This window comes from Mustelus asterias, chromosome 9 (genome assembly GCF_964213995.1).
Source record: "Mustelus asterias chromosome 9, sMusAst1.hap1.1, whole genome shotgun sequence".
Classification (NCBI taxonomy): Eukaryota; Metazoa; Chordata; class Chondrichthyes; order Carcharhiniformes; family Triakidae; genus Mustelus; species Mustelus asterias.
In genome coordinates, this window is record NC_135809.1 from 27,136,715 (window position 1) to 27,149,829 (window position 13,115).

General features: G+C 40.4%; 1 protein-coding gene across 4 annotated transcripts in view; it reads left to right on the forward strand.

Moving 5' to 3' along the window:
* cttnbp2 (cortactin binding protein 2) overlaps positions 1–13,115 on the forward strand; it is a 170,527-nt gene that overhangs the window by 71,635 nt on the left and 85,777 nt on the right. For 3 of the 4 annotated variants that reach the window (XM_078219864.1, XM_078219861.1, XM_078219862.1), the window contains 2 exons: positions 11,840–12,070; positions 12,404–12,511. In XM_078219864.1, coding sequence (XP_078075990.1) covers positions 11,840–12,070; positions 12,404–12,511 — 339 coding nt within the window. The remainder of the gene's footprint in view (positions 1–11,839; positions 12,071–12,403; positions 12,512–13,115) is intronic. The other variant, XM_078219863.1, reaches the window with a different exon arrangement.

Below are 13,115 nucleotides of genomic sequence, written 5' to 3' on the forward strand. Positions count from 1 at the left end.
GTGGCGATATGGGGATTTTCACAATACCTTCATTGCAGTGTTAATGTAAGCCTACTTGTTGACACTAATAAATACGAATTGCTTACCCCTATAAGTGAATCTCCAAAGACGCTGGTGTGTCTCAATTCGCCCAATATTGAGATGAATGTAGCAAAGCTCCCAAATCATAGAATCCCTACAGTGCAGAACAAGGCCATTCAGCCCATCAAGTCTGCACTGACCACAGCCCCATCCACTTATTTACCCTGATAGTCCCCCGACACTAAGGGGCGATTTACAATGGCCAATCAACCTAACTCTCTCATCTTTGGAGTGTAGGAGGAAACCGGAGCACCCAGAGGAAACCCACGTATACACTGGGAGAACGTGCAAACTCCACGCAGCCAGTGACCCGAGGCTGAAATTGAACCTAGGTCCTAGCGCTGTGAGGCATAGCGAGCATAACCATTATCATTTTATTCCGGTTTATAATATAATGTGCTGCGATTCACCCCAATGGTCCATGTCAGCGTTAATGCTCCACCTGAGCTGACTCCTACCCCTCTTCATCTAACTCCTACCCCTCTTCATCTAACTCCATACATTCTATTAGATGAGTGTCAGGCTATAAACTGATGGACATTTTTTTGTAAAGCAGTAAAATAGTGTATTTAATATTTAATGCAAAATGTATTTACAGCTATTATTGGTCCCCAAAATGTCAAAAGATAAAAGATGCTTTGCCCAAGATTCCCCTCAATATAAAATTATTCATTGAAACACAGTTGCCCACTTCTAAGGTTGTGGAATACTGTAATGGGGTAATTTAAGCTATGGTGTCTCAAACCTGTCATCTCTGCACCGAGTCTGTGCCAGATTTTGCAGCCTGCCTGTTTCTGGGCCAGCTGATTTGGGTCAGATGGCTAATCAAAACTATATTATTTATTTCTTACTCTAGACATTTACCCCATCTCTGGCAGCCAGCTGAGTATGAAATGATTGCAATAGTTTGTATAAATCAAAAGTCTGATTGCTAAAATCTCTCCGATTACCATAGCACTGCTTAGCCAGTTCAGGGTTGGACTGGGGAAAGCAGTTCAAGATGTCCTTTTTTAAAAAAAAAACTCAGGTTTTTTTTTGGATAGCCAGGTTTGAGGTACTGTACCATGATGCCTTCTTGCTTCTACATAACTAACTATTAACTGAAGTGACTTTTCACTGAACGTGTGAAGTAGGAGCAGGAGTAGGCCAATCAGCCCCTCTAGCCTACTCCACCATTCAGTAACATCATAGCTGCAGCTTCCATTCTTCATGGTTATCAAGAAGCTGTATAACTCTGCCTTAGAAATATTCAAATATTAAAAACAATTCTCCTCACCTCTGTCTTAAATGGGTAACCCCTTATTCTTAAACAGTGACCCCAATTTCTAGATTATCCTGCAAGAGGAAACATCCTTTCCACATCCATCTTGTCATGGGCCCTCAGGATCTTGGATGTTTCAATCAAGTAACGATGTACAATAACAATATAAAAATAATAAATGGTCTTATTTTGTAAAAGAAAGGGGAAAAATAATTGCATATACCATTTCAAACTGAAAACCGTATAAAGAAAACAAGAATTAAATAATCTACTAATTCATACTGAAATCGTTTCTCTGCTTTAGGCAATGCTAGAGTTACTTTGTGGCTAGCACCCATAATATCTTAATTTATTTTGTATTGTAAGCTATAATTTGAAGGTAAGATGTTTGGAAAATGTAGAATCTAATGGAAGTGAGGATTTAAAAGCTGTACGATTTTTTTTGTTAGCTGTACAATAAAAAGCTTTTAGATGATTTTCTTTTCCATTAAGTATCATTCCCTTATCTTGGTTCTTTTCAATGTAAGTAGTGCAGTGTTAACTGCAGACTATCATGAATATAATACATGACCAGAGAGATCTGTGAAAATAATGGCTGCCTTGTAAAACCTTGGAGATTATAAGATCATTGTAAAAATGATTTAAATTAGGAACTTTTTAAATGCAAAAGCTGTTCTGCCTATTGTATGTTTAGTTGTAATTAGAAACTAGATAAAATACACTGTTATACGGCCCATATGTATGGTTTTTTTTAACAGTCCAGCAAATTTGGGAATTCCCAAAGGTCATACATAGCTTGCTTTATTTTCAGCTCTTTCTCTACCTGAATTCTATTGTTACAAATTTTACAGCAATTTTGAAAAATTCTTCACAGGATGTGGGCGCTGATGCCCCGGCCAGCATTTGTTGCCCATCCCTAATTGCCCTTGAGAAGGTGGTGGTGAACTGCCTTCTTGAACCGCTGTAATCCATGCACTGTAGGAGCACCCACAGTGCTGTTAGGGAGAGAGTTCCAGGATTTTGACCCAGCGACAAGGATGGTGTGTTGCTTGGAGGTGAATTTGCAGATGGAGGTGTTCTCATGCATTTGCTGCCTTTTGTCCTTCTGGGTGGTGGAGGTCACGAAGGAGCCTTGGTTGAATTGCCCCAGTGCATCTTTTAGACGGTGCACACTGCTGCCATTGTGTATCGATGATGGAGGCAGTGAATGTTTTCAGGTGTTGGATGAGGACTCAATCAAGCAGGCTGCTTTGTCCTGGATGGTGAAGAGCTTCCTGAGCATTGTTGGAGCTGCATCCATCCAGGCAAGTGGAGAGTATTCCATCACATGATACTACATGACTAATCGCAGCGAAGTCCATGATGATGTGGAACAGAAGATTTAGTCAGAAGTATATTGCAGGAACTCATAATTCTGACTGTCAAACTTGTACCTCTTCAAATAAAGAAGACACAATTTACATGGCATTTAAATAAAGAAGACACAATTTACATGGCATTTTTAACATCCTCTGGGTACCCCAAAGCAGGTTACAGTCGATGAACTTATAGTGTAGCCACAGTTAATTTTGAAAGCAACACAGCCATTTCATATACAGCAGAGTCCAAAGTAATGAACAACCAGATAATCTGTCTTTGTTGCTGGATGTTGAGTTATGGGATGTTTGCACGAGTGTTCTTTGACCTTTTTGAAGTCGGAGTAAGAAAATATTTGATGAGGCCAAACATTGAGCTGTTTTATTTTGCAGCATGTAAGCAACAGTTGTAATCAGATTTTGCTTAATCAGTACAAACTTTCTACAGGTAGTAATACAAAAGCAGTGAGTACACAATGCTTCCTCACATCACCAAGTTGACTTACTAGACTGCTTTTCCAACTTTCCTACTACTTTAGCTGCCTGACTGCCCCGGTAACTCTGTTTAAAACCATTTGACTGCCTGTGCCTTTGTTTTCGCTTATTACTGAAAGTGAGAAGAGCGTTCTTTTTCAGGAGAATGAATATTTATCGATTGTTGATTATTGAATTGCTTCTTATTTAGTCCCTGGGGAAACAGCATCACAGCTCATCTCACCAGTGTTTAATCACCTATCTTCACAATAACAAAATAACTTATTTGTATAATGCCTTTAAAGGAATGAAATTTCCAAGGCTGTTTTGCAGGGGCATGGCAAACAAAGTAGGATGGAGATTCATGAGCTGTTAAGTTAATTAAATAATGTTACAAGTTGGCTTACATTAACACTGCAATGAAGTTACTATGAAAATCCCCCAGTTGTCCCACACCGGCGCCTGTTTGGGTACACTGAGGGAGAATTTAGCATGGCCAATGCATCTGACCAGCATGTCTTTCGGACTATGGGAGGAAACTGGGGCACCTGGAAGAAACCCATGCAGACACGGGGAGAGCACGCAGACTCAACACAGACAGTGACCCAAGCCGCGAATCGAACCCAGGTCCCTGGCGCTGTGAGACAGCAGTGCTAACCACTGTGCCACCATGCTGCTCCATAAGTCAGGTGACCAAAAACTTGGCCAAGGATTTATGTAGTGACTTAAAGGAGGAGGGTGAGGTGGGGAAGCAGCACGGTAGCACAGTGGTTAGCACTATTGCCTCTCAGCGCAGGGACCTGGGTTCAATTTTGGCCTCAGGTAAGTGTGTGGAGTTCGCATGTTCTCCCTGTATCTGTGTGGGTTTCCTCCAGGTGCTCAGGTTTCCTCCCGCAGTCCAAATATGTACGGGTTAGGTTGATTGGCCATTCTCAATTGCACCATAGCGTTGGGGAGATTAGCAGGGTAAATGCGTGGGGTTATGGGGATAGGCCCTGGGTGGGATTGTTGTCGGTGGAGGCTCCAAGGGCTGAATGGCCTCTCTCTGCACTGTAGGGATTCTATTCTATCCCCAAAAAATATGGACTAAGTTGGAAGACTGGTTCAGCATCAGGTTAAACTTTGAAATATCATAATATTCAAGGATATGGGACAAGTGCAGGAAAATGGGATTAATGTGCCTTTAGTGTTAGATATTGTCAGTGCAGACTCGATGGGCCGAAAGGCTTTTTCTGCACTGTATGACTGTAAGAGGTGTAGGGAGGCAATTCCAGAACTTGGGGCCTAGGCACCAGAAGGCACAACCACCAGTGGTGGGACCATTACAATTGGCATTACATAGGAGGTCCGAATTAGAGCACAGGTAGTTTGTGGGGCTGGTGAGGCAGGGCAGGACAAGGCCATTCAATGGATTTGAAAGTAAGGATGAGAATTTTGAACTCAAAATGTCACTTGACTAGGAGCCAGTAAGTCTGTGAACATGAGGTGTGAGCTCTGTTTTTTTTAAACTCATATGAATTTTCATTGATTTAAGCCAACAGTTAAAGTACATCTTTTTCCAAAACCTTTCTGCAGAAAATTGATCAAAAGCATCCTGCAAGATGACAGCTTTGAGTTAATTGACCATTGAAAAAGAGTTGAACAAGGAAAGCATATTTCATTCATTCCCCTCCATTGATGATGTTAGTCAAGGTCTTTCTTCACACCCAATAGATGAGAACTTTTGTTCCAACAGTCATTTTGATTTATTTAAGTCCCTTTTCAATATCCTTCAATCCTCTTGCTTCCAAACATAACCAGCTATATACGAGGTACTGCTGTGTAAGAAATAGGAGCAGGCGAAGGACATTTGATCTCAGTCCACTTTAATTCTTTTAGGGTGACGTTTTTAGACTTGTGGCGAGCCAAACTCTGTAAGTAGCAGAAACTGAAGAAGAGGACAAAGAACTTAGTAAAAAGGATTCCACGAAAACAGATGTGGTCTAAGTTAGGGGAGAGAGCTTTCTGTTCATGTCAACTACTTGTTTTATTCATTTGTGGGACATGGGTGTCGCTGGCTGGCCAGCATTTATTACCCATCCCTAGTTGCCCAAGGGCAGTTGAGAATCAACCACATTGCTGTGGCTCTGGGGTCACATGTAGGCCAGACCAGGGAAGGATGGCATATTTCCTTCCCTAAAGGACATCCGTGAACCCAGTGGGTTTTTACGACAATCGACAATGGTTTCATGGTCATCAGTAGATTCTTAATTACAGATATTTTTTACTGAATTCAAATTCCACCATCTGCCATGGCAGGATTCGAACCCAAGTCCCCAGAACATTAGCTGAATTTCTGGATTAATAGTCTAGTGATAATACTACTAAGCCATCGCCTTCCCTTGTGCTTATTAAGATGAGTGATTCTAGTGCGGAAGAATGGCACTTTTCCTATCTAAGACACTCCCAAGCCCACACAAAGCTCCTTTCTCACTGCCCCAACAAAGATCCTCAGCCCAACCTCCAACTGTACCAGTATGTTTTTTTTTCATTTTGCATCTCAGTCTCTCTGAATGCTTAATTAGGAACTGTTTAGCAGTCCTAACATTCTTTGCTGTATTTACACAGCAGCCAATTTAACACCAAAGGTGGTGGAAATCCAAGTCTGCTGCCATCTGCATGATGATGTATTTTGGAGTTATGATCTTGTGAAAAAGTTTTAATTGAACACTTGGTAAATATTTCACAACATTTTTATAAGAAAATCATGGGAGGGTGTCTCTTCCTGCACTATCCTTCATGCTATCAATCTGTTACAGCAGCAGTTTAGATTTTTCAAAAATAAGTTGTTCCTGGTATGAGTGTTGACGCGCTTTATTTTTAGGGAATATGGGGTTTGTTGCCCTAATGAACCTTGCAGTTGAGTGGTTTCCTAGTTGTAGGTTTTGAATGCAGGATTGGAATTGCATATAGCTTTGGATAGGCCCCTCGTTGAAGGGTTTTAGTGAATCAGTTGATTTTGAAGCTAGTATCAGCAGCTTTCCTATTCGCGTTCTTTCAGGTGCTGCCTGCAAACTACTGGGTTTGTGAAATTCTATTTCACAAGTGTTATTAAGCTTGGCAGCAAATTACTGCTTTTCAAATGAAACAAATTCTAGATTGATATCCTAATATTGCACATTAAAAATAAGGTAAGTGTCTGGATTTTTCCACTCAATGGCAGGAGTGCAGATATGGTGTCTCCTGGTCTGATGGCAATGGTGCTGATGTCCCAGTTTGGAAAAAGTTTTCAGAAAAATTATTTATAACTATCATATCATATTTTCTTCTGCTTTGTCCATCTCCTTAAGGTCTTCTCTTGTCATTCCTTGACCAAGAGAATTAGTAGTCAGTCTCTGTGATTTTGCTAATATTAACCTGCTAATTACCATTATCATGTTAAACTTGCCAAATAGGAGATGTGACACAGCGGGGAAAGGGAATTTTGATGATTTGTGCTCCAATTGTCCATCCTGTAAGTAAAGCAAATGAAACCGTGTAAGGAAATCCTGACACACGGCTGCAGATTCAAAGATTGCAAATGTATCATCTACATAGCGGAGATATGCACTGAGTAGGAGGTTGGGGATCATTCCCTCAAAATCGCATTTCTCATGGCAACTGATAATACTAGTGAAACACCACCCTGCTCACAGATTCACTTTTGCGATGGAGCAGTCTAATGTGCTCCCTTTTCTTGTTATGCTAGTTGAGAAATCCATTAATGGTCTCTCCACTACTGTCTACTGAAGCCTTACCTTTACTGGTCAATATACACATTGGGATTTGTAAAGCTCCAGGCACCATAATCAACAATCTTGTACAGAGGGCCCTCAGCCATGTGCTCACCATGCTAGCTTGACACAGAAATAGTATGCATCAAAGCTACCTTGCAGGACAGTGGCTATCCTGATCCAGTTATTGCTTGCTGTGTACAAACACTCAATGGGCCAAAGGTTGCCATCTTTAGGTCTGAAAAGTGCCTGGAAAGGTGAAGTTATCTTAAAAAAATATTGAACAACAGGTTAAGCAAACTGTTTCACGCTGCCATATGCAGTGGTAATGCAAATGGCATTTTACACTAACAGGATACTGCCATCATTCAACTACCACACAAGTGAACAATGTTATATATGAATTTCAGTGCAAGTGTGATTTCAAGTGCATAGGTTGTAGATCCCGATAACTGGCTGATCACATCAGCCAATTTGTTCCTTTGGTTGTTCATAATAGGCAGAGCACATACCAACCACCTGCACTTGCAAAACCCAAAACAAAATGTCCACCATGAGATGTATGTCACATTTGCTGAACAAGCTTGAATGTGCTACTAGCTACACCAACAACCAATTTAAGGTCGTTGAGTTCATAAAGTGGCTCATTTATGCTCGCTAGAAGCAGCATGCAGTCATACCAGGGACCAATTCTCTGCAAACAAAAGGAATAGGTTCAAGCCTTGCACCTTTTTTTTAATTACCCAGAAGCATGGGGAGTCTATAGGTCCCTGTTCGTTTCTCCATGACAGTGTCTCAGCCAATCAGTCAGCTTGCCAACCATTCAGCATCCATTTCTCCTTTTGTCTTTTGACATCCTTGTGATTGTCCTGACGATTGCAAGATTCAACAAGGTGAATCTCTTTCAGCAATACTCACGTTCTGTACTACCAATTGACCAAACCTTTTTTAAAAACTGCTGGTGATTAGACAGACGGGGAATATTGAGGACAGTGGTCCTGATGGGAAGGTTCTTAAATTATGGGCAGGGTGTAAAACATGGCACAAGGTGAAAATTGAGTCTAAATTGTCAACGGTATTGGTCTGCGAAGTACCAGTTGTGAATGATCCCGAGCAATCAAGTGACGCTACATTAACTACCCAGTGAATTATGTCCAAATTTTCTGCACTTCATTAGTATTGCATTCGGAAAAGTGTGTGTTTTTTTAAACTATCCAAATCAAATCTAATTGACTGTAACTGAGTACCCATTCATGGATTCTGTTGATGACAAGACAATGCATTGTTCTAAGTCAATATGGGCTGCACTGAAGTGGCAGTATTATCCAAATGGAAATTTTTCACTGGACTCAGAAACTTAATTCTGTTTGTTTATTCCGATTTCTGTTAATGTTGATCTCTGAAATTGTTTCTATGCAATATGTGCTTGTGGACTAATATCTAAAATTGATCTGAATGTACAGTGTGCTGCTACCTTGATCCTTGTTGATCAAGAAAGCCTGTGCTGTTGTCATTTCCAAAACACATTCGAACTTGGTAAGTTTCACATCAAAGGAAATGTTCATTGTGATTTTTGCAGTGTGTTTGAAGGAACAGTATTTAGAAATGCATGGAAATTTAGCACACCTTAATAATATTCTGAATCCCTTGGAAAAGAGGTCCATAGCAAGGGCATTCTGTTATTAATGTTACTTGTCACTTGTCAGTCCAAGCCTCACATTCTGTCTAGGCCTTGCTGCATACAAGCACAGATGATATAATCAGATGAGTTGTGAATGGTGTAGCATGCTATGCAGTCATCAGCAGGCATCCTCATTTCTGACCTTAATGATGGAGGAAGGATTATTGATGAAGCAGTTAAAGATGGTCTGACAGAGGTCTGTGGAATTCCGTGATGTTCTGGCACTGATATGATTGGCCTCCAACAACCACAACCATCTGCCTTTGGGCAAGATATGACAGCGGGCAAGATATAACAGCAGCCAATGGAGAGCTTTCCGAATCCCATTGATTCCAGTTTTAATAGTACTCCTTGATACCACACTTGTTTAAATTCTGCCTTGATGTCAAGAGCAGTCACTCTCACCTCACCGCTGGAGTTCAGCCCTTTTTGTCCATGTTTGGACTAAGGCTGTGATGAGGCCTGGAGGTGAGAGGGCCTGGCAGAACCCAAACTGAACATCATTAAACAAATTAAAGGTGAGTATATGCCATTTGATATTACTGTTAAATACACCTTCCACTGCAGTGGAGTGTTTCCTCAGTAAGAAGATGCATTGGTGTCAGGTCAGTTTTGTGAGAGTGCAGCCCACTAGATTTTTCCATCCTATTTGTGTTTACACCACCTGCTCCACACCCCAGTTTGGCAAATATGTCCACCAAAGCTTGGCAGCTAGGTCAGTAATGATGCTACCAAACTGTCATTGGTGAAGGGTATTGAAGTGCCCCCACGTAGAGTGCATCCTGTGTCTTTGCTATCCTAAGAGCTTCTTGGTGTTTAGCATGGAGGAGCATTGATTCATCAGTTGAGGGGTGGGTGGTAGGTGGTAATGAGCAAGTGGTTTTCTTGCCCTTGTTTGACCTGATGCTAAAGACTGCATGGGGTCTAGAGTCAATGTTGAGGACTCCCAGGGCCCCTCACTCACCACTGCATAACATTGTATCACCACCTCTGGCAGATCAATCCTGCCAGTGTGACAGGAGATATCCAGGAGGAGTCTGAGACATTGGCTGAAAGGAATGCTTCTGTGAATATGATGATTTGATGTTGTTTGATTTTATCTTTGAGGCAGCGATCCCAATTTTGGCCGGATGACGAGTTCTTTGGTCAACTGAACTGGATGTTTGAATCTAATACCTAGGCTGGTGCGAGGGTGGTGGTCAATCACTATTATGCTTGTAGAGTTTCGGTGTGGTAATGACTAGCTTAGCAACTTCAGGTCAGAATCAGTGTTACTATGGGTTTGGAGTCACTATAGGCCAGACCAAATAAGGGCCGCAGGTTTCCTTCCCTCAAGGAAGGACATTGGTGAACCAGAGATGGGTTTTTACAACAATCCAGTATATACAAGTTCTGTTACTGGCACCAATGTTTTCTGCCAGATTTATTGAATTAGCTGAATTTGAGTTCCCTAGCTGCAGTGGTTGGCGATGAACTAATCATTAATCTGGGCCTTCTGATTACCAGTCCAGTAACATTCCCAGTACTGCTGAATCTTTTCTGTTTCTACTTTTTTTTTGACACTATCAGTGAGTAAGTTCTCTATATCATTCAACATGCATTCAAATATAAATTCATTAAATTAAAAGTGTGCATGATTACTTGCGCTTAGCATAATAGTTCCTATAAAATTACACTTGAAGTATTCTATTTGAACCAAAGTACTGTGTGCACCTTTATATGCTTATTGATATGTTTTCTATAAGATGTACTAAAATGGGTGTACAGTAATATTGAAGAATTGTTTCCAGATAGATACAGATGCTGCTGAAGTCTGTCAGTTTCTTGGCTTTTACAGCTCATGAAAGCTGTGTTTAAACATCTGGACTGAACTGGTTGACTGGCTTCTTTGTTTCTTAATGATGTTAGGAGGGAAGCCTGCACAGTGTCAGGAGAGATTACAGGCCCAGAATTCACTAAGCGCCATGAAAATGCCAGATGTCCAAATTGCCCCACAACATAGCCCAGCAGGCAGTATGATAACCTTGTTACAAAAAAAAGAGATGTTCCTAAACACTGAGAATTTTGTCCACAGTGAAAATATTTCCAAAAGACGATGATCAGATGATGATCAGCCTGTGGTATAATTCGCCTCTTTTGCTGGTGTTGTCAGGAGGAATGTAACATTTCAGGATTCTATTAGATTTTAACGTTTAGATGCGAACATCTGCCACATGTATGGAAGATTATTAGTTGTAGGAGAAAGGTGTGTAATTTTCTCTAACTTCATTATTAAACAAAAATTGAAACTCATATAGTTGCAGAGTTGGGGGAGAGTGAAGATTGATTTACAAGGACTTATAGACTCCAAAAACATGGGGATGATTTTTGTCCCATCAAATGTGCTCATTTGTTAAGCTTTATTTTCATTTAACATGCATTGGGGATCATATTTGGGCAGCAGCATGTGTAGTCAGTCTTCATACCAGAATTTGAAAAGACTTAATGGATTACTGGGGCCAAAGAGGGTATGCGAGTTCAACAAAGTTGGAAGTGACTCTGTCCTCACCCAATTATCATATTTTGGGATTTCTTTTTCCACATTTAAGTGCTTTGTTTTAAAGTACAGTTGATCTGCACAGCTGGAAGTTCACTGATCCTACAGGCACTGGAGAACTGAGAACACTCATTATGTAATTGTAAACAGAATTTACAGGCAAGTTAGATCCAAAAATAAAATTGTAATGGCTTCCTTTTCTTCTGCTCGAGCCATTGCAAATTATCATTGCAAATTCTAGTTAATGTCTGGGCCACATTTTTTTCCTTTTTGAAATCTGCCTCAAGTCCCCACAGCAGTCTAGGATTGTTAAATACCTGCTACTCTAAATCAAATTATTAATGTAGGCTTGGCAATTTGATTGATTTACCGAGTAAAGTTGAAGTTAGAGTGAGGATAGAGAGGGTAGTGAGCTTTTTTAACAACTCTGTAGCTATGCATTATGAATACCGTACTAATGTAATTGTTGGCAAGAATAATCTGAGCACAGTTTAAGACAGAATCTGTTGGGATGTAGTGCAGGGTGGGTGGCAAAGTGAAGAAGAGAGTAAGATTTTACCTCTCCAGCATTTGTCCACACATAGAGATGGTGCTGTTTTTTTCATTAGCGTGTTCCCAAATAGGCATGGTTTGTAGCAAATCTAAAAATTCAGTTTCTGGATTTTTCTACTAATGCTATTTAATCTGTTGTCATTTCAGTCTCGTCGAAAAGATGTTTTTATACAGGAACGATATGGGAGGTTTAATCTCAGCGATCCTTTCCTGGCTCTCCAGCGAGACTATGAAGCAGGTGGTGATGATGGCAGCAAAGATAAGCCGTCCATCTGCACCAGTCCCCTATCCATATTGGAAATAGTCATGGGTCACTGCAAAAAGATGCAGGAGAGAATGTCTGCACAGTTGGCTGCAGCTGAAATTCGACATCGAAAGGTGGGTGGTAGGCTTTACCTAAATGGTTTTAATTTCCAGCCAGTTATCAGTGCAAATTAAATCATTGCTGGTTTTGAAATGTCTCAATTGAAGGAGTTATGTAGCAAATCTGTTACTCTGTCCTGCACATCCCAAGCCTTTAAATATCAACCTTTGAGCTCTTCAAAAAAAAAGGTTGGGTTAGAGACATGTTTGCTCTTGGAGGTTGCCAGATCAAAACACAGCCATGCTGTTCATAATTAGGCCAGAATTCATGGTTCATTTAAGTTGAGCCCTATTTATAAAATCAGGAAAAGGGTTTCACAGAGTGTGTCATTACTTTTCATTTGTTAGGTCATCTTGGACTTTGAAGAGGAGAGGCATAAACATGCCCAAGATGCAGCCCAGGGAGATGATGTTACATACATGCTCGAGAAAGAGCGTGAGCGGCTTTTACAGCAGGTGTGAAAATAAGACTTGCTTGAAATTATAGCAACTGACTTTTGAGTTGGCAGATTGGAATGATTTAAGGCTTTGACTAAATGTTGCAGAAGCCATTTAGTATTCTTGAGAATTTGAATGAAAGGAAACCTTTGCTGCAGTAATAATTTACAATAGTGTTGTGTGCCAGATAAAGTTGCTCTTAGCTGAAGACTCAGCATAACTTGATCAGCTACTTGACATCTGAAACTTTTTTTCTCCACGATATCTGTATACCATATGCTTAATGTGTCAAATGTGAACAGTATTCATAACAGGGATACAGAATTATGACAACCAGCTTTGAATAGGATCAGACCCCAATAAAATGCCTGTAAGAATGTGTTTAGTGTTTAATTTTTATTAATGAAAAAAATACAAAATAAAATTGTGAGCCATACTGAATCTAATAATTAAATATCATGCACAGATTGTTTGATTGGATGAACTGCAGATTTTTAGGTTATGCTTTCCTAATCAAAGTATTTCACCAATTAAGTCACTTTGTCAGTTCTTCACCCACTATACCCAACCACGTGCAATTCTCTATTTACAGAAAAGGAGCTGGTACAATCTCTGTTAGTAG